At 34.4% G+C, this 22,731-nt stretch overlaps 3 protein-coding genes across 3 annotated transcripts; all 3 read right to left on the bottom strand.

Moving 5' to 3' along the window:
- Positions 1–281: 281 nt before the first annotated feature.
- Positions 282–1,007, bottom strand: LOC120169798 (NAC domain-containing protein 82-like). The gene has a single exon (XM_039177908.1). It carries the CDS (start codon positions 1,005–1,007, stop codon positions 282–284), a length of 726 nt encoding a protein of 241 aa, XP_039033839.1.
- A 10,001-nt stretch (positions 1,008–11,008) lies between these two features.
- On the bottom strand, positions 11,009–11,970 carry LOC120169501 (expansin-A5-like). Its single transcript, XM_039177629.1, has 3 exons — positions 11,817–11,970; positions 11,446–11,734; positions 11,009–11,341 (listed from the first exon to the last, which is right to left on the bottom strand). The coding sequence occupies exons 1-3, from the start codon at positions 11,944–11,946 to the stop codon at positions 11,026–11,028; spliced, it is 735 nt and encodes a 244-aa protein (XP_039033560.1). The 5' UTR covers positions 11,947–11,970; the 3' UTR covers positions 11,009–11,025.
- A 5,052-nt stretch (positions 11,971–17,022) lies between these two features.
- Positions 17,023–20,977, bottom strand: LOC120169535 (U2 small nuclear ribonucleoprotein A'-like). Its single transcript, XM_039177656.1, has 9 exons — positions 20,786–20,977; positions 20,640–20,680; positions 20,420–20,549; positions 20,119–20,324; positions 19,068–19,241; positions 18,161–18,211; positions 17,893–18,060; positions 17,178–17,219; positions 17,023–17,127 (listed from the first exon to the last, which is right to left on the bottom strand). The coding sequence occupies exons 1-8, from the start codon at positions 20,865–20,867 to the stop codon at positions 17,214–17,216; spliced, it is 858 nt and encodes a 285-aa protein (XP_039033587.1). The 5' UTR covers positions 20,868–20,977; the 3' UTR covers positions 17,023–17,127; positions 17,178–17,213.
- Between the last annotated feature and the right edge of the window lie 1,754 nt (positions 20,978–22,731).

The raw sequence follows: 22,731 nt of genomic DNA, 5'->3' as shown, positions 1-22,731 counted from the left end.
AACTTGGGTTGTCAAAGTCCATCGATGAATGCATGGGTCATGGCCATGCTTCTCCCTCATTCCTCAGCAATCTATTTTTCCAACAACCACATCATACCGGCAATAAAGAATTCGGCCATCTGTAAAAAAATTAATGCAACATCGAACAATACATCAACGAAAAATTAAAGAGAAATAATAGCAAGCACTCGCCAATACTCGAGAGAATGCAGGTAAGACATTGTAATTTATCCCAAATGAATTCATCGTTATTCAAAATCTATAAAAAAAAATGTATCAATTTACAATGTATATTGGAAGGGGTTGACATCATCTACGAATGATGTAACCATCAATGAAAACTCCTCATCATCGCCGCATGAAATCTCCTCCGCCATAGCATCAGTAACCGGGGGAATTTGGAGACAGTCCGATGTGGTCGGATCAGCAGATAAATCGTCAGTGAAATACGAGGTACCTCTATCAGCAGCTTCTAGGACAGAGACAGGGGAAGGAGAGTCGTCGTCGTCAGTCCAATCGTCCTCTTTGAATGGTGCTCCATATTGAGCACCAATTTTTGGGCCCTTACCATCCTTATTGAATAAGACACAAAGCACGTAACCGTCGTCTTTCTCCTTGAGCCTGTACTCGTTGATCAGCCAATCTGTTCTCTCGCCTCGTGGTGCTTTCCCTCGATGGAAAACCAGAGTCTTAATTGAACCCACAGCCTCCTTGTTTTGCTTCACAGGCCTATCCCTCCCTGTAGTTTTCCAATAACCGTCTGTAGTTGTTCGATTGAACCTGGTCCCTTTCTTCTCAACAGGACAATAAAAGAACCACTTCAAATCCCCAGTCTTCAAACAAGAGAGATTGGGTAAGTCCCAAGGAGCATATTTGTATATATCTACTTCGGCAATGGCACTGAAGGATAGCTTCTTCCCCATTACTTTTCTCTTCAAATAGTACATGACCAACTCGACATCCGTAGGATGAAATCGGAACCCCGGCGGCAATGAGTTCTTCCCCATAGCCGAATCCCCGAATTGAAGTCCGAATCAAATGATGAAAATAGGCCAAGTCCAATGGCTAAAAGAGGTGTTTTGAGAATAATTGCAGAGCCTCCTTCAGTTCATAAAACACAAAAGTGTTTATTCCCAGGCGAGATCGAAGTCATTCGATGTCGATACAAACCCCTGTTTGAAACTGCTCCAGTGTCATTACAAATTAATATACAACCCCTAATATGAAAAACCAAGGAATTCCAGAAGAAGAAAAAGGTAACAGAGTACTGAATCTGGTTTATACATGCAACCTATAGTTATTCAAATACATATAAATCCCTAAACCCCAAATAAAGGAAAACCAAAACAGGAAAGGAGAAATAGATTAAAGCAGAGACCGACGTTAACAACAGTTACGATTCGAATGAACAAAAAAGGAACCTTAGAAATCACCTGGAAAAAACAGAGCCGCCGGAGAAACAACCGAGCAAGACCGCGAGGGAGACTAAGCAGCCGCCGGAGCAAAGGAGGAAGCACCCACACTAACAGTTGGAGATCGCAAAAACGAGGGAGAGAGACGTTAGAACGTTGTGCAATGTGAACTGATGGCGTGTTCAAATTTCAAACTGAGAAACAACCGAGCAAGACCACGAGGGAGACTAAGCGGCCGCCGGGGGAAAGAGAGCCGCCGTAGAAAAGGAGGAAGCACCCACACTGAGAGTAAAAAGAGCGCCATTAAAAAAAACGAGGGAGAGAGAGGTTAGACGGTTATGAAATTTGAATTGATTAGAGCGTGTTTTCTTTCTTCTTATATAGGTTGCCCCCAAGCTGGAAACACAGTTGAGCCGTTGTAACATTAGCCGACATATATTATTGGTAAACTACAAGATTGGTCACTTTTGTTTAACTTTTATTTATTTTCTCATTAAATTCAAAAACTTAATAGTTTGTCACTTTTATTTTTATTTAATTAAAATGTGGACATATTCGTTTTTATTTAATTAAGATGTGGTCATTTGCCTTGTCGACTTTTAAATGTTTAGTCACTAAAATTTGAATACAGTCAAATTACATGATACTTTTTTTAGCTCTGGTTTCAAGGCTTCATTTTTATTAATTTGGATTGACTAGTATCGTACATCTAGATTTTATAGGTGAGTCTCTCACCTAGGGATGTAAATGAGACGAGACAGATCGCGAGCTACTCGAGATCGACTCGATCAAGGCTTGTTAAATACTCGGATCGAATGGACTCAACTTGAGCTCGAGCTCGACTCGAGTTCTTAACGAGCCGAAACGAGCTACTTGATATTCGACTTGAAAAGCTCGTGAGCAGTTCAAAAATATAATATATTAAGATTTTATTTATTTTTAATAAATTATTAATAATATAACATTTATGTATTGATTTTTTTTTAAAATACAGTAATATTTTCATATATTTAAGGTTCAGGTTCGAGTTTGAGTTTGAGGCTTCAATCGAGTTAAGTTTAAGAATTTTTTTCTTTATTTCGAGCTGCTCACGAGCTTCAATTTAGGATTTTGAGTTCTAGTCGAGCTTGAAAATTTTAGGCTCACGAGTTTTCAAGTCGAGTCGAGCTCTATTTTAGAGTTTTCGAGTCGAGTCGAGCTCAGCAATACTCGAACTCAACTCGGCTCGTTTACACCCCTACTCTCAGCATAGATTTTCTGAATATACAAAGACTCAAACTTAAGACATGCTTAAGTGATATTAAACTGCTTACCACTTAAACCGACCTCGTTGGTAGATTACATGATAGTTTAGTGTTAAAGTGTGCTGACATGAAATTAAAAAAATATCATTTCTATTTGTCAGTCGTCGTCGAAAATCACCACTCTCTAACATCTTTTACGATCACCTTAAACATAGATAAACTCATCTCTTTGACATCTACCATTCTATAAGTCTAAATTTTGTTAAAACCTTTTTTAAACCCATGAAGTTAAACACATAAATTCTATCGTTTTTTAGAGCAATTGTCAAAAGAGATTGGAGCATTAAAATGTCAAACTTTTAAATATATTTTTATTATTTTCAGTGACTTTCGTAAAAACTAATCTGATGGAAGGAAGAAAAGTGAAATACGAACATTTAAGCACCAATTTTACTATTAATGACGATCTATGAAGGGTGATGATTGACCACCAGCAACAATCGAAGGAGTTTATAATTTTTTGAATGGACCAAATAATTACACAAATTAAAATTTAGTTTCGAAAATTAAAGTAATTTAAAATTTAATGATAAAATCGATACCAAATTAAAATTCATTGTAATTTTTTTTCTTAGCAAGTGGGAATTTTATTAATAAAATATCAAGGAAGAATGTCTCGTTAAAAACTTTCCTATACTTAAATGAAGTAAAAGAGTACATTTCATTCGATCCGATCCGATAACAAAGACGGACCCCAAACTACACCTAAATTAACACCCAAACTGATGCTCACCAAGGAAAAGGAACTAAACAGGAAACTCCTCCCCCAACAAAGAAACAGACAACAAATAGCCACTGTAGCCGATACAAAAAGATTCGAAAACAACATGACTCATAACAAAGCAGAAAATAAAAGAAGCATGTAATAAACAAAATGTTCCTCGCTAAGCATCGGACTGAAAATGAAACTGCTGCGGTCCCCAAAACAGCCATGCCGCTAAGCAAACAACGCAGCAGCTCATATCGACTTGAAACTAGTAATTTGAAATATAGCTTTCATTATAATTTGAATATTTATTTTTTATTTTTAATAAAATGATTTCTATAAATAAATAAAAAGATAACTTTTTTTTATTAAGATAAAATGATTACAAAGTAATATCGATTCTAATACTCACAATCATATCAATTAACGTTCAATCATTTTACTGTTTGAACCCGTAACATACAAAAACAATAATAATTTATTTAATAACTTATGTAAATTGTTTCGTGCGTAAAAATAGTTAAATTCTTGTGTGTAAATGTCTATTAATGGTATAAATAAAGTAATCATTTTACACGTATGCACGTATATTTGTTTTTATAAAAAATTCGCCGAAATCAAAAGATACCTAAACTGACGGCATCATAATCATTAATGTCAACCATACCCTAAACATATAACAGAAACACCCACCGTAAGAAATGAAATTGGGAGCAAATTAATGAAAAAAAATAGTGCACTTTTCGTGATTTTGAGGTACATTCACGTGCTTCCACAAGATTTTTTCACTCATTGCTTTTAAGAAATATCTGCCGACAGAAACGAAGATCAGATTTCCCATGTTTTATAGAATTATTGCATTGCGATAGGTTAAAAAATCCGATAGTTATGTTATACATAAACCTAATTTAAGGTTAAGAAACGATAATAAATGAGAATATTTTAGGTTAGACGTAACTTAAAACATTTTCGGTTAAACTTAAAATATTATAAAAAATTCAACTGAAAAATATTAAGAAAAATTTAACATTTTAAATTACGTCTAACTTAAAATATTATGAATTTTATAATATTTTCAGTCGCCTATTTTCTTAACCTTAAATTAAATTTCCCTTAATACTCTCCCAAAAAAAAACTTGGCCATGTTGAATAGGAAAAGTTAAGCTGGAATGGTGAAAGTTGTCAATAATTTCAATCCGGAATACGTAATTCATGCAATATCCTTTGGGTTTTTTTTCAAATAAATAGCCATTTTTTTATTATTTTATTAAAAAATAACTACAAACAATATTATTTTAAAAAATAACTCTCAAATCAGCCACATAATAATACATCGCGTTCTGCAGAAAACAAGTTCCATACATTCCTTGCGTCCAAATTCTTTCATGTCGATGGAGCTTGCATTATGTAGAAAGCGAGGATTTTAAACGTTTTTTGCAGAACGTTATATATTCTAACGTGGATGATTGGAGTTGACACAAATAATAAAATAAGTAAACAATCAAAGAAAATTTGAATTTTAAGGTAAACACGTGTTCATCCCAAATTTAATACGGACCCACCACTGATTACCGTTGATACTATTGTTACGGAAGACGGCTATCGGATAGAGTAAAATCGCAACTGATAATTTTAGAAAATAAAAATGAAGATAAAAGAGACATAAAATTTACGTGGAAAACCCCAAAAAATTTAGGGTAAAAACCACGGACAACGCTAGAAGAATTTCACTACGAGAAAAATAGGAATTACAACATCTCTCGATCTACCAAGGAGAAAACAATGATAATTCTCTCTTGATAAAAAGGAGAAAACAACTCTTAAGAAACTCTCTAAATTCTCTCTAATATTGGAAGAAAGCTATAATGTTTTGGGATGGTTTTGAAGCTAAATGAGCTAGGATATTTATAGTTGAAACTTAAGGACTAATCTTATAAATACCCTAAAGTTTAGTGACTAAAGTTTATAATTTACCCATTTAATTTTTAAACATTAGTGCACCTAATTTTGACATTGTTGCACCTAATTTTGACATTGCAATATTGGGTGCCTAACTTGAACCAATTTTCCAAGCTTTGACATTTCAACAATCTCCCACTTGAAGATTTGATTGGAACAATCATATCTTCACACCATTCTTTCTACCTTGTACCATCATGTTGCTTATGTCTCTGACAGGCCACAAGAGGATCGACACCAGGTAAATTTATCAGCGTTGATCGCCTTCGTCATGAAATCTGCTATGTTGTCTTTGGTATGGATCTTCTGTATATCTACCGTTCATTCTTCCACCTTTTCACGAATGAAATGGTACTGAACTCGTATGTGCTTAGTCCTTGAATGAAATGATGGATTCCTTGCTAGATGCAAGGCGCTTTGACTGTCACAAAACAGAGAGACATACTCTTGATTGTGCCCAAGCTCCTCCAATAGCATCTTCAACCAAATTGCTTCTTTACTGGCTTGTGTAGTTGCTACATATTTTGCCTCTGTTGTGGACGTAGCCACAACTGACTGCAATTTTGAAACCCAACTTACAGCTCCACCAGCAACTTTGAACACATATCCTGTAGTAGATTTGCTTTTATCCAAATCCCCTGCATAGTCAGAATCTATATACCCATTAATTAGTAAGTTTGATCCTCCGTAACATAATGCAACATTTGAGGTCCCTTTGATGTATCTTAGGATCCTCTTTACTGTATTCCAATGCTCTTTGCCTGGATTCCCCATGTACCGACAAACCACTCCCACTGCTTGTGCAATGTCTGGTCTTGTGCATATCATAGCGAACATTAAACTTCCCACTGCTGATGCATACTGTACTCGAGACATCTCCATCCTTTCTTCTTCACTGCTAGGACTCATGCTGGAGGATAATTTGAAGTTAATAGGAAGAGGGGTAGAAATTGGCTTACAATCTTGCATGTTGAATCGTGACAAGATCTTCTTCAAGTAATTCTTTTGTGAAAGCCAAATCTTCCTATTACTTCTGTCTCGGTGAATTTGCATCCCTAGAATCTTGTTTGCTGATCCCAAGTCCTTCATTTCAAATTCCCTAGCCAGTTATGCCTTCAATTCTTCAATATGATCTTTGTTGGGTCCTGCAACCAACATGTCATCCACATACAACAGCAATATAACAAAATCATTATCACCAGACCTCTTGAAATAAGCACAAGGGTCTGCATTAAGTCTGTTGTATCCAAGGCACATAATGAAGGAATCAAATCTCTTATACCAACACCTCGGCGCCTGCTTTAGACCGTACAGAGATTTGTTCAACCTGCAAACCAAGTTCTTCTTTTCGTCTTCTTCAAAACCTTCAGGCTAGAGCATATAAATCTCTTCTTCAAGATTTCCATGAAGAAAAGCTATTTTAACATCTAGCTGTTCCAGACGTAAATTCAATGTAGCACACATTGCCAAGACTACTCGAACTGTTGTTAGTCGAACCACAGGAGAAAAAATTTCATTGAAATCAATACCTTCTTTCTGAGCATATCCTTTGACCACTAGTCTTGCACGATACCTCTCCACTTGATCGTCACCATTTCGCTTGATTTTGAAAACCCATTTGTTACCAATTGGCTTCCTTCCTTGTAGTAGTGGCACAAGGTCCCATGTATTATTTTTATGAAGGGCTTCGATTTCTTCTTGCATCGCCATCATCCATAGTGAAGCATCTGAGCTGTTTATTGCCTCCTGGTATGTTGATGGCTCACCGTCCTCTGTTAAAAGGTAGTATGCAATATTACCTTCTATAACATAATCTGAGTGCCAATTGGGACGTCTTCTCACACGATCTGATTGACGAGTTGTTGGAGCTTCAGAACTCTCTTGTTCTTGTTCATCATGTGCTGGTTCTGCTTCAGAAGAATCTCCTTCTTCAAACTCTTTTTCCACATGTATCTGAGTAGTCTCTGACTTTTCAGCGCTATCATCGTCTTCTTTTCTTTGTAGTTTATCTTCTACAAAGATAACATCCCTGCTAATGATCACTTTGCGGGCAGTGGGATCCCACAAGCGATACCCCTTTACTCCATCAGCATACCCCAAGAATTTGCATTTTCTGGATTTTGGATCCAGCTTTGAAATTTCTTGGGCGTTGTACATCACGTATACAATACTTCCAAATATATGGAGGTTTGAATAATCAACTGGTTTACCAGTCCACATCTCCATTGGTGTCTTCAACTCTATTGCAGTTGATGGAGCTCGATTCACCAAATAACAGGCGGTATTGATTGCTTCTGCCCAGAATAATTTTTCTAGGTCTGCGTCTCTCAACATTGCTCTTGTTCTTTCTAACAAGGTTCTGTTCATCCGCTCTGCCACTCCATTTTGTTGAGGAGTGTTCGCCACTGTGAACTATCTTTTGATGTCTTCTTTCCTGCAAAAGTCATCAAATTCTTCGCTTGTGTATTCTCCTCCATTATCTGTTCTGAAACACTTGATCTTATTTCCAGAATCAAGTTCCACCCGCGCTTTGAAGTTTTTGAAAGTTGAAAACACGTCTGAATTCTTCTTAATAGGGTGCACCCAACATCTCCTGGAGTAGTCATCAATAAATGAGACAAAGTATTTTGCTCCACCTAGGGACGTTACTGGTGCTTGCCATACGTCAGAGTGAACCAATTCTAGAACACTTTTGCCTCTAGAATTTGATGTGTTGAATTTCAACCGGTGCTGCTTACTTGTTATGCAATGCTCACACAAAGGAAGTGATACCTTTGTTAAGCCTGGAAGTAGATTTTTCTCCACAAGGACTTTCATTCCTTGTTCTGACATGTGTCCAAGTTTCTGATGCCATATCATTACAGAATCTGAACTACATGAGGCAACAGAGGCTTCTGCTTCTAGCAAAGTCTCTCCCTTCAGCATGTACAAGTTTGCAGCTATCTTTTCGCCTTTCAGCACCACAAGCGCTCCACGGAACACTTTCATGATTCATTTCCGTGTTTCAATCTTGCTAGCATTATTATCCAACAATCCGTAGGATAATAAATTTTTCTTCAGACCTTTCACGTGCCGCACATCTCGAACAACTTTAATTGTTCCATCATACATATTCAATTTGATGGTTCCCACGCCAACGATCTCTAAGGCATGATCATTGTAACTATACACAAATCCTCCTGAGACGGGTTCATAATGATGGAACCATTCTCTTCTTGAGATCATGTGATATGTTGCTCCCAAATCAATGAGCCATATATCTGCAAATCGTTTTCTTCCTTCCACGGTGGTTGACGCTTCACAACATAGAGCATCTCCATCATCTGAAGTGTTTGCGGTATTGCCTTGTGGATTAGAGTTTTTATTTAGACTCCAACAATCCTTCTTCAAGTGACCCTTCTTTCCACAGTTGTAGCACTTTAAATTCTTCTTGCTCCTCGATTTCGATCTACCATGTTTGTGACTGCTGCTTTGGCCACGTTCTGTTGATCTCCCTCTCATCGTTGTCAACGCTTCTGCTTGTTGCATATTTACTTGTCTGTCTTCCTTGTTCTTGCGCCGATTTTCTTCTTGTAGAACAGCAGCTGCAATGTCATCGAAGACTAGACTGGTGACATTACTGTTTGTCAAGTTGATGATGAGTTCATCATATGAATCCGGTAGACTTTGAAGTAGAAGTTCAACACGTTCTTGTTCTCCTATTTTACAGCTTAAGGACGTAAGCTGAGAAAATAAAGTGTTCAGTGTATTTAAGTGCTCCGTCACTGAAGTAGATTCTGGCATACGGAGAGTGTACAATTTTCTCTTAAGGAAAATTTTATTGTGCAACGATGTGGCCTCGTACAATTTGGTGAGATGATCTCATATCTCCTTAGCTGTCTTATTCTCCTCGATACTTGACAATACTTCATCTGCTAATGCTAGATGAAAGTTTGCCATAGCATATCCGTCCATTTCGATCCATTTGTTGTCGTCTGTGAAATCTACTGCCTTTCGCTGATAGCTGCTAGACAACCGTCTTTCCTCAGGATGGCCTTCATCTTCAATTTTCATAATGAGAAATTTCTCCCATTGAATTTTTCAATATCAAATTTCGTTGCCATAGCTTCTTCTACGGATAGCTCCCACTATTTCACTATCGTGAATAGTTCTCTGGAACCTTCAAAGAATGGGTAATAACTTCTTATTTTCTTATGTTGGAGGATCCACCTTTTGGTGGCAACCACAAAGACAATAAGCAGATATTACACACTCTAATCTAGCTCTGATACCAATTGTTGCGGAAGACGGCTATCGGATAGAGTAAAATCGCAACTGATAATTTGAGAAAATAAAAATGAAGATAAAAGAGACACAAAATTTACGTGGAAAACCCCTAAAAATTTAGGGTAAAAACCATGGGCAACGCTAGAAGAATTTCACTATGAGAAAAATAGGAATTACAACCTCTCTCGATCTACCAAGGAGAAAACAATGATAATTCTCTCTTGATAAAAAGGAGAAAACAACTCTCAAGAAACTCTCTAAATTCTCTCTAGTATTGGAAGAAAGCTAGAATGCTTTGGGATGGTTTTGAAGCTAAATGAGCTAGGGTATTTATAGTTGAAACTTAAAGACTAATCTTATAAATACCCTAAAGTTTAGTGACTAAAGTTTATAATTTACCCATTTAATTTTTAAACATTATTGCACCTAATTTTGACATTGTTGCACCTAATTTTGACATTACAATATTGGGTGCCTAACTTAAACCAATTTTCCAAGCTTTGACATTTCAACAACTATTTTCTCTAGAATACAACAGGTTTTGTTGAAACAATAAAATAAAAAATTATTACTAATAGTATCCTGTAGGGACGAATGGAGATTTCGTGTATAAATAATTTTAGAAAGAATATTAAAAATTTAGAAGTATAAAATTATAAAGTTTTGGGCTACGAAATTAGATGATCAAAAAGAATATAAAAAATAAATTATATAAAAAATTTGAAATTTTTCAAGAGGTACGACTACTCCCGATATCTTTTATTCATCCTTATTATCTCTTTGAGATGTATATGACTTGATCCGTTCATTTATATTATTCATAATTTGAATGTTGAACATTATTGACTCATTGATATTTTAGTACGATTGTTGTTCATTTATTTTTGATATTTATGAAAAATAATTATTCGAAAATAAATTATTTATAGAAATTAAAAACAAAAACTTTTCTCATACTTGATTCAATTACTCAACTGAACACTTACAATATGGAAATGTGTTTGAGACAAGAGCATATGCTTTGTATTTCAATGTCTTGTTTCACTTCAAATTGTAATGGGTTGTCGGTGTTTTCTTTTTCAGTTATATTCGTAACAAACACGATACGATTGAAATCGTGAACGTAATTGTAATTTAGATCCCTTGAAAAACATAAAAAAGGAACCTTTCTATTTCATAATTTGATGTACCAGTAATACTTGGAAGCTTCAATACAACTGCATAGACATGGGCCATTAAAAAGTAAATCTTGACTTATGTTTAATAATGGTCGCAATTCTGAATCATGCAACCGACCGAAACACATCCGGACCAAGCACTATGAACTCGCATTAGTTGTTCTTCAGACATATTTTTACCACAATACCATACAAATATATTATTTTCTGCTCCCGAACTGGCCTCCGGTGTAAGTATGTCCAAACGACCAACTTGATGGAGCAACGTTGAAAGAAACGAGACTGTGACCATTACTTGTCGTGACGATAAACGAGAGGCTCTGTCCATTGAGATAAGAATTGCTTTGCCAGTTCTGGCCCCAATTCCTCGACATTTGTTGCCATCTGGTCTTCGAGCCTTTAATGGCCACCGAGTGAACATCCCCAGCACCCCCAACATTGGTGATCAGCACCAAATTGAAGTATGAATGTCCGTTGATTGTGAACCTTATGCCCCCACTCCTCCTGCACTTCACCCTTACAAACCACAAAAAATTTCAATACCAATGGTGTCTGCGTGTGGATTGTGGAAACTGGGGAAAAAATGGATTTTTTGGAACATATTTTTTTGTTTTGTTTACCTTCTGTAGCTTACAGGGACGATGCCGGCTCGGTATTGCGCAATGTGTTCGAAAATCGGCTGCGAGAGATCGAAGTGGTGATTAGGAGGGTCGCACCAGCCTCCCGGAGGGCAGAAGTTGGTGGCGGTAACCACTATGGAACCAGGCAGGCACCATTGTGGGTCATTCACACACTTGAGCTCGTAGCATGCACCACAGCTCAAGCCATTTTCGAACAAGGCGGTGCTCAATGCCGCTGTGTTGATACCATAACCTTGGCTAATTAGGTTCCCATAGCCACATGCTCCACCTATACCACATACCGATAATCAATAAGAGCAAATATGAACATATATATATATATAGGTGATGTTTTGGAATGTGAGAAGTACCCATTGTGCCAGAAGCATCACCACCGCCATAGAAAGTGGCATGAGCGTTGATCCATGGCCCAAGGGTTCCGTGAACAAAGTTGAGGAAGGAGAGTAATGCAGCTACAAGAAAGCACTCCAAGTGCCCCATTGTTCTGCATATGAAAAAACACACTCAAGTCAATCACAAATGAAGAAATGGAAGAGGAAGAGGAAGATTGGGAGAAAATAGCTTAACCTGGAGAAAAGTTTTTGGGGAGATGAAGGGGGGTGTTTGAACTAATAAATAGAGTGCAGCAGTAATGGCTGTAATGTTTGTTGCCATGTAAAGTTTTCTTTTCAGCACAGCTTACTCTATTTAACCTGCATGTTGTTGTCATAAATGTGTAAAAAAAGGCAAACTATTTAAAAGAGTAACTATCTTTTTAGTAGTCAACCGACACAACTCCACAATATGTGTACATTATTCATAGATTAAAAAAGATTTTAAACGGATATTATTTTATAATCACTTTAAATTAATAAAACGATGGAAGATATTAGAACAGTATTGGCTTCATCTAAGGGTGAAAAAGCTTGGTTACCGTCAAGATTTCTTTGGGGACGATAATGGTGAAATGTGCAACTTTTAGTTGACTTGGGGGAGAAGAAAATATAGAAAAAAAAGGTTAATTATTTAGTATACATCACATGCACTGAAATTATTTTGAAAATATTATTTCATTAATGAATCAGTTGATTTTTCTTCTAAAATATTAATTGACATGATTTAAATGAAAATGACATAGCCACTTGATTGACACATTGTATGATGGTTACTAAGTCATAGTCATTGAAAGGAACTTTGTGATGGAGATTTAATCTCTTGCATAACGTTATTTACCTTGTGAATCAGTCTAAGTAATAGTTCAAAAAAGTAGATTTCAAATAAAATTGGTGACCAAAATGGGTCAAACCTTAAACATAGGGGACTATTACATAATTTACTCATTTTAGTCCCTCAACCATTAACTCCTTTCGATTTTAGTCCCTCAGTCGTGTTAGAGACTTAAACAAGAAGGGGTTAACGAAAATTAATGGATGAGGGATTAAAATCCACAAATCAATAACATTAGGGATCATTTCCCCTTAATTTTTAAATTAATGACCAAAATCGGTCAGACCCTAAACATACAAGACTATTCGCATAATTTATCCATTTTATAATTTTATTTGAGATTTATGTTATTAATATTATCTTTAAAGTTTTGAGTTTGATTCTTTATGAGAAGTATATTATACTGTACTAGTACATTCAACTCTTTTCGAAATTATAAGGTCACTTTTAACAAAATAATTAACTTAGTCAAAAATACATGTAGTAGACAGATAGCATTGGCCTTACAGTGTTTATGCCTACACGTAGGGCCAATGCTTGTGTAAATAAATATACATATGATATTCTAAAAATAATGTAAGCTCTGCTTGCAATTCTAAAAATAATTTTTATACGGGAAGCCTGAGAGAAGTCAAGTTCTCCCCTCTAGCCATGTATTAGGTTTTTATATTGAAGTAGTGTTGGTGTCAAGCCTAGAATCAAGATGACTACTCGTAGACTGATAGAGCAAATAGATATTGTCGTCTGATAGTATATTCAGCTTTGACATATCATATGGACATATCAGACGTCATAGCAAAAGATGGTAGTTATTTGAAAGATATGAGGTTCCAAAGACTTCAAGAAACTCCGGAGGATATATAAGAGGTCATATCAAATAGACTATAGAGCTCCGAAGAATGTAGAATTTTTTAGGTTTTAAAAAACACTAAAAGCTTTAAGGCTTGACGAATGAAGGAATGACAACGAGAATATTATTTCCGATGGGGCACAATAAATTTGAGAGCATTGTCTATGCATGATCATGATAATTTTAGGTTTGTTAACCTTAGAAAAGATTTCACACACAAATTGCCTGCAAATAATCAATGAACCATCACTCAGAAATAGGACAGGAGCCTCCACTGAAAGGCTGGCTTTTAATTTACAAAAAAAGATTGAATACATTGTTTTTGCATATGCTATGTGTATCTCGAAATGCCAACATAAGAACTTAATCATTCAGAAGAAAAAAAAGGGTTCGGTCATGCATTAATTAACGTTTGTGAGATGGGGGGACAATATCAATATGAAAACCCTCTCATATCACATTGTGGGTTCAATAGGCCTAGGCCTAGGGTTTATGTTTTGGACAATCATTCTTCAACTCTGAAATAGCAAAAATAAAAATGGCATAATAATTAAATTACCCCTCAACGTTTGCGCAAATGATCACTTTGCTCCCTATCATTTGTTTTGAACATTTTAGCTCTCAACGTTTCATTTTGGAGCAAAATGTCCTCTGGTTGGATGAAAATTGTTAGTTGACTAACTACCAATGTTTCATACGGACGTGACAAATTCATGTGTGATACCACTTCAGCAAAAGATGTTTTAGAGTAAACTATAATTACAATCAATTTCATATACACTTATAAAAATATATTTAAAAATAATTTGAAAATATTTGTTTATGACGTGGCATCACATGTGGACTTGTCACATCATAAGAAATGTGGACCGTTAGTAATTAACAATTTCCATCCACCCAAGAAGTATTTTGCTCCAAAATAAGATTAAAATACTCCAAAAAAAGAGTCATTATAGTAATCACCATTTTTTATTATTTTATTATTAAAAAAATGAAAAATGTAATAATTTGGGTTATAAAACCCCTAACCTTCTTTGTAATCGGGGATCCCCCGAAATATTGAAAATAAATTAAGGTAACTTGGGCTCCATTTTATTTATTTCTTTTCAGGCTCGTTTATTGCTTAGGGGTGGCCACCGTTGAGTGGTGGTCGAAGTGCGAGAGAGACCAACTTACGGTTAAGCAATGCCGGTGGTTGGTGACCGACAGTGATCTTCGGAGTCTTTGGGGGTTTAGCTTGAAACAAAGAAGGATATGTCTAGTTTAGGGTCTATTTGGGTTTCGATTAGGCGGTGGAGGGAGAAAGGTGTAGGCCACCGATTTACAGTGGTCGACGTTGGGCTGGCTTTATGCCTCTCGACCGCGTGGGGGGAGAAAAAAAAGAGAAAGACTATAATATGTAAAAAATTGTAACACAACCTAAATAACTGCAAAAAAACCTACAGACTTGCAAAAAAAATAGAGAATAACTAATATAAGAAACTAAAATAAATAGAGCAAATTTAAAAGAAATGTCAAACCTTTATTGAGATTTTTTAGTGACGGTGAACATCTCCGACCGTAAATTCGTACAGTGAGCAACTTCACGATGGCGAGTGGACAAAGATTCTCTGAGACCATATGAATCAAACAACGGTGAGCAACTTTCTAAAAATCAAAATATTATATTTGAATTAAATAATATATACCAAAAATAAATTTATAAATATCAAAATAATATATATATATATATATATATATATATATATATATTAAATCAAATATATTTTTTATGCATACTAAATCAAAGAATTAAAAATTTACAAATACTAACTGAAATATATATTTCATAACATTAACTAATAAATACATTTCAAAAATTAAAATAATATATTTGAATCAATCAAAGGATAATCTATAAATACTTTTGAATAATTAATAAAAATATTAATATTAATATTACATATCGCAACCTATTTCTTAGTGAATCATGATATTCTTGGCACAATCTTATTTCTTATATATATTCATAACATTTTCAACTTTTAACTTATTTTTTTATCGTGGGAATGTCTAAGGCCCTATCAGCTTAAATTCTAGTAACCTTTTAGGCGAAACCTAAAATGTTAATAGTATCAATAACATTTACCGATTATAACTCATTTTCTTACATTGTATAATATTTTAGTGCAACTTGTTATGTTACTCCGATTGATAATTTTTTCGGTTCTGATTTATAACATTTTGTGATATGCTTTTAACCTATTACCCTTTTTACCGTTCACACCATTTATTAACCTTATTGTAGGCGCCTCATAACAGAATTTCCCGTTATAGGCAATTTGTTTTGTACAATACATCTTTAGCCAGTTCTAAATATATTACAAGGTCGACATTGTTGCCTCATCCGACTAGGGAAGCATGAACAGAAACTCAAGCTAAGATAGAGGGATTGCACATGATATATTGTCAGTCATATCAGATATCTAGAAAATACAAAAAAAAAAGCTTTATCAACGTGCAATTGTAGACAAAGATGGAGAAGAATTAATAGTATCAAATTAAAAGTAACTTATATAAATTAATTAATTAATTTTTTATTTTAAAATAAAAAATTTTCTCTTTTAATCATTAAAAAATATCAATGTTGGAAAACCACTATATAAATATATAATTATCATTTACGAGATATATTTTGATAATATTCTAAAATTATAATATATATATATATATATCTAAAAATATTTTTAATATTTGATATTACATCTAAAATTATCTATAAAAGATTTTCAACATTTATAAGATTGATAGCTAAAATATTGACATGTATCAACAATCAATGAACACTAAAACCTATAAATATACGAAGAAATTCATCATTGTTACTAGAATAGTTAAAGTGTAATCACCTTAAATTTTAGTTGTGTCGGCCCTTTATCATTTTGGATACCACAGAAGGATTTAATCACTACACTCTTAGGTTGATGACAACGAGTCAATAGGATAATTATTAATATCAACTTATCACTTAATATTAAAATGAGGAGCTAAGTCAAGATGTGTTCAATCATAATGAAATTATTTATTTGTATGAGATTAAAATATAATATTATTATTGGATTAATTATGATTAGTAATTTCTATATTACCCCTATGTCACTATTAGTGACATAATGGCTTTATGAAGGAATTGTCGAAATCTAAAATTATAAGATCTTCCCATTGCTACAGTCGAAAAGTTGTGATGGCACAAAGCTATGTAGCTTCTACTTCTCTTGCTTTTCCTTACAACAGAAATTATATCATCTGATCCCAATGCTCAATTTATGGTGGGGTTTTGTACATCATTTTTCTAGTTCCATATGATATTAATTTAAAACCAAATTTAGTCGAATTAAATCCGGGCTTTCTGCTCCTATCGACTTTCGACCGAGTCTAACAATTTGAGAGACCAAAACATATAAAAACACAAAAAGAAAAAGGGTCAACATAATAAATCCAAGCTTCTTCCTAAGTTATACCTCAAAATCATTCCTTAGTACAGGAAAAAGAGCTAATCCAAAACTCCATATCCAAATAAAATATAGCTCACTACTGACCAAAATCCTTAATACTACAGAGGATCCATACCCGATGTCCTTTGTTGCAGACAACCATTCAAGAATTCAGCTACTGTTTGGTTGTGCTATTGACTCTAACAATCTACAACCCCCTATTCCTGAAAAATAAAATAAAACCACTTACGAGATTGGCCAAAAATACAAAAACATGACCAGAAGATAAACTAATAACTATATAAAGGTAACATATATATATATATAATATGCATGCCAGTACGATGGCTGTTGAAACATCGAAAACCAAAAACCTCGGACAAACCAGACTTGTCAGTTAGACTCAAACTACAAGGAGCTTAAAGTTGGATATACTTGACTATTAGAAATCAAGAAATAACTTTTTATGCAGAGAAGTATTAAATATATAAAGTCATAAGTGATAAAGGGTCTTTAAACAAGTATATATAAATGAGTTCAAAATCGGTATATACTTATCCAAGAAAACTCAAGGACAACTTTTAAGGGCATGAGAAGTATTAAAAATATTAATACATTTAAATTAATACATTTAAATTAATATTAACTAAGTAATTAATAAAGGGTATTTTTTGAATGAAAATAAAAATAACTTAATCATCAAGTTGTCTTGAAAAAAATAACTTCATCGATAACCATTATAGCATTGAAGTTTGGGGGCTTAAGCTTTAAAATAGAATGTGTACAAGGTTGCAAGTACGAAACATTCCAATAAGCTAAACAATTCAAATAATTTATATAAAACATCTAATATGAGCAAAAAGGTAATTCAGAATCCTCATAAAAATATCAACATACCTGTTCCATGGGTGCAGGCTCTTCATTCTTTTCTTCATCCATATTATCAGGTTCAACATTGGACTCATTTTGAATATCAGAATCCATTTTTTCATCTCCCCCTTTAGCAACATTGGTATCAAAACCGGGAATATTCAAATCTGGAGGAAGCTGACCTGTCTTTAATGCCTGCTCAACCACAGGAACATCCAGAATGAAAAGTTAAAACTAAGAAAGAAATCTAAATGAAGGTTGTCTTGAAAAGCCACTCATGCAATTAAGCAGCCACCTTTTCAAGTCTTGCAACCTCTTCTAAAGTCTGAGAATTCACAATGGCAGCCTGCATATCAAATAAATTTAAACAAGAACAGAATTTAGTCACAAGGATGCACTACAAAAGATGCAGAAGTTGTTTATAAATGTGACATAAATTACCATTTATGCAGTTTAAGCCACAAATAAAACAAAAATGCAAGCTTTAGACAAATTAAAAAGTAGTGCCCAAGGAAAATAATTTTGCAAATTGACAAATACTGTTTTGAAATTTTAAACCTGAGTGCCAAAGTTAACTAATATCAGGGGTTGCTCAACCATTCCAAAAAGTACCCCTCATCCCGAATCATTCTTACCGTACATGTATGTTTCCTTCCTATTAATGTTGCTGGTTAGATGGCTTTGCAAGAGAGGGTAGGTGGCTAAGGTACGAGTGTTGAATGTAGGTACTTCTCTGACACAAGTATATCCAGACTTTTCTAGTTTTTTCCTATATTTGGACGATCATTAGAGCTCATATCTCCATACCTCGGTATCGTACATGATTGTCAAACACGAATACTCCAAGAAAAATGAAGATATTGAGCAACAAAATCTAAAATATGCATCATAATGTAAAACAAAGTTGATTAAGATTCTTACTAATCAAAGTTCAAGTATCACTCTTTTGAAGTTTCTTATATACATGTAAATGGTAACCCAAGCATGCTTTTGGAGACCAACTGAGGTAATCAGGCATGTTCCCCCATTTTACTCTTAATTAAAATCATTTATTTTATTTCATCCCAGTCCCTGATAAAGTTCCCAGGTCTTTCTAAGATGCATAAGCCAAACACATCAAGAAAAATAACCAATATAAAAACTAAAACACAATCAACATTGTTATCCTAGTTTCATACAAGCAATACAAGAAAAAGGCATACCTTGATAGCTATAATTTGCTCAGGTGTGGGGGCAACCACTTTTGGCGTTTGTTCTTCCTCTGCAACTTCTGAAACATTTGGAACCTCTTTTGGTGCAATTGTCTTTGTAGATTCTTTCTTTATTTCCTCTTCAGCTTCTTTAGATGCAAAGAGATTTTCAGCTTCTAGTCTCTCCTGTGACCCATGAAGCATAATTAAGAGAAGTTAATCATATGGTAAGTTACAATTACAGGATAAACTGAACAAACTTAAAAAGAAGATTGTTGCTATTTATTAATTAATTTACAGCCTTTATAAGGAGAACTAAGTACAAATAAGGAAACAATTCCTAAAAATCAGTAACTTTCTAAGAATTAGAGACTAAGATTAGATCCTACTATACAAGGCAACTCTTAGGACTAAGGTAGGTATTTTGTCCTTAATCTTAGGAATTCTAACATAAACTATGGAAAAGTAGAACATTTAGCCCCACCCTCTTTCGACCTCAGTTACCCAAAGATGCAGAAAAATGCTTAAGCTACGTCAAATCAATTATTCAATCCTATAGAAAAGTGTTTTCTTTATGAAACAGGTTAACGATGAGCAATGCCAATGCATTAGGGTTTTCTATACATAAAAAAAGCATTAGGCTAAATAAGAGATTTTTTATTTTTAATGAGACAAATTTATGATGTATTTTCCTCGTAATGAGTGCACCGATGGTAGACAGTAACCATTCTAATATCTAATAGTGTTAATTAAAATGCCATTCTAACATCTAAAACTATTGCCTTGATAATGTAACTCCCATTCAGTCAAAAAGAACAGCACTTCATGAGCCTACACTTGCTGCTGCAATATATATCCACATAATAAAACGATGTCAAAAAAAGAAGTTCAAATTCACAAAGCTAAAGGTAAAATTAGGCAATTCCTGTCAGAAGAATGAATTCAGGAATGTAACAGAAGTTTCTCAGCAGTTTTCACATATCTACACATTATAGGCAACAGAAATTTCATAACAAAACATATTATTAGAAAGAAAAAATAATAGTTTAGCATATCCAATCACCTTCGCCTTGACTTTCTTGAAATCCAGAACACGAAGTGATTTGAGTTTGTGAATCACATATAACCTATAATTAGGTTTTTTAGTAATATTGTTATCCAACAGGCTAAGGAACTGCAGCTTAGGAATCGATACCAGAGGGTCAATCTCCACCAAGTTCACCAGCCGATTATTTGTGAGAACCAATGTATGCAATTTCGGCAAGAACTCTGCAGAACAAGGGAAATGTGAACTTTATAAGAGTCTTCCCACCAAGAGGCAACATTAAAGAGGTAAAGGACACATGCTACAGTACCAAGCTTACCTCCAATATTGGGATTGATACGAGTAACTCGGTTGTTGTTTATAAGTAAGGTGCCCAAGCGCTTAAGATAAGGGAAGTTATCGAGCTTCACTATCTCATTATCAGACAAATCTAGGGTATCAAATTGGTCCTATAAAAAATGAACAAATGCAACAAAAACCCACAAGTAAATTAAAGCTACGAATAAGCTAGAAATGGCCACAGACAAAGTAATACCCACCTCGGTAGCACCCAGGTTTTCTATTACAGCAATTTTGTTACCTGAAACGGGGAAAAAGGAAAAGAGATTAAGTTCTAAAGAAAGGGAAGTTTAAGAACATTATTATTAGGGTTAGGGTTGGAGGCGAAAGAGAGGAGAAGCAGCACCTCGAAGATCTAATTCTCGCTCTTTAAGGGGATTGAAGAAGTGAGGACACTTCCATATCAAGTCGGCCGTGAGTTTCACCATGCTTGCCTCTTCGTTTCTTCTCTTTTTTTTCCTCCTCTAAAACCCTAAACGGCCGTCGCCGTCGGCTACTCCGCCACTTTGCGCCTTTACGCGACTCCTACTGAATGAATAAAAAGATGGATTTCGTTGCAACTTTCCGATTTCAATTTCTTTTTCACCCCGATTATAAAATAGAGGTTAAACGACCGCATTTCGTAGCAACTAGATGTTTTTGGTGTTATTTTTGCCGTTCGAAAACGCAAAAACAATATACACAGTAAATTTTGGGATTTAAACTATAAACATGTGTCTAAATTATATTTTGACTTATATAAGTATTTAAAATTATAAATGTTATTGCTTTAATTGTTTAATTTTACAAATGTTATTATTTTAGGTGTCTCAGAGTTAACGTCTGTTAAAAAATTTCTTAAAGTGATATGTGTCACAATCTGATCATTTTGAAATTTTATTTTCAAAAAACCCTCATTTTTTCTAAAATACCAAAAAAAAGCTTAACTCTTAAAATATCTTATTTTAGTCTCATTCACTCCAACCGCCGGTTATCTCCAGTCACCCATACGTCGCCGACCACCCATTTTCAACTCTTAATTTCATCTCAAAACCTAAAATTCTCAAATCCCTAAATTTCAATTCCTAATCCCTAAAATCTCAAATACTCAATCTCTAAAACTCATTTGATCGATTGGTTAATCGATTGTGGAAATCGACCACTTGGCTATTTAGTCGGCTGACGGTTTGGCCATGAAAATTAAATCCCCGAAAGGGAAGGTGGGAAAGCACGGGGAGGGGGCACGCATTTGGGTTTTTTTAAAAAAAAATAAAAAATTAAAAATTATAAGGTTATGACACGTGTCATCTAACGGTTCTTTTTAACGACCGTTAGAACTGAGACACTTAAAATAATAATGTTTATAACGTCAGACAACTAAAGTGGTAACATTTATAATTTTATGCACCTGGATGGATAAAAAAAATAATTTAAACAACTATTTATGAAAACAAATATAATTTGAGTACTTATTTTATACTTAAGCCTAAATTTTGCCATACATATTTAAAAATAATACTTAATGATATGGCCAGTCCTCAATTTTTTTAAATAACGTGGTCTTTAAATCATTATTACATTTAATGTAGTCTTAAATTCAAAAGAATCAAAATTTAATGTAGTTTTTTTTACCAATGATTTATTTCATTGATTGTTATGATAGTTCACGATACTAATATGATAATGTTGAAACATTTTAATATTTCGATATAACAAATTAAGTTAAATGGATTTTAAGATTTTCCAAATGATTTTCTAAGTATATTCGATATAACTATTCGAATATCAAAACATTACTCCAAATATTTCAAAAATCATTTTTGATCCTTACTTAAGTGTAAAATTAAGTTTTAATCATAAAACAATTTCAAAATATTTTACAAAGTATTTCGAACCAATTCAAAGCCAAAAATTCCAGAATACTCAGAGGGAACCGATTCCCCCCCATAGGAGGAACCGATTCCCCCCTGAATGGTTTGGCTCCGAGATTTCCAGAATGCTCGGAGGGAACCGATTCCCCCCAAGGGGGTACCGATTCCCCCCTGTTCAACGGTCGAAATATTTGAATTTTACACTTAGGGAACCGATTCCCTATGATAGGGAACCGATTCCCCCCACTGTCCAAGCTGTTTTATTAAATGTTTTCACACTAAAACGGCTATAATATCTTCTCTAATTATCCCCAACGTTCAGAAGTGATTCAAGGTGTATTTAAACAAGCTTAGAAGCCATTGATCAATAACAAGAAACATCAAGCAACTAGAATCAAGAGAGAATCAAAGAGAAAGCATCAAACCTCAAGTTTGAGCATTT

The sequence above is a fragment of the Hibiscus syriacus genome, unplaced genomic scaffold (assembly GCF_006381635.1).
Source record: "Hibiscus syriacus cultivar Baekdansim isolate YM2019G1 unplaced genomic scaffold, ASM638163v2 tig00111769_pilon, whole genome shotgun sequence".
NCBI classification, from domain to species: domain Eukaryota; kingdom Viridiplantae; phylum Streptophyta; class Magnoliopsida; order Malvales; family Malvaceae; genus Hibiscus; species Hibiscus syriacus.
This window is presented reverse-complemented; position numbering and strand designations above follow the sequence as displayed.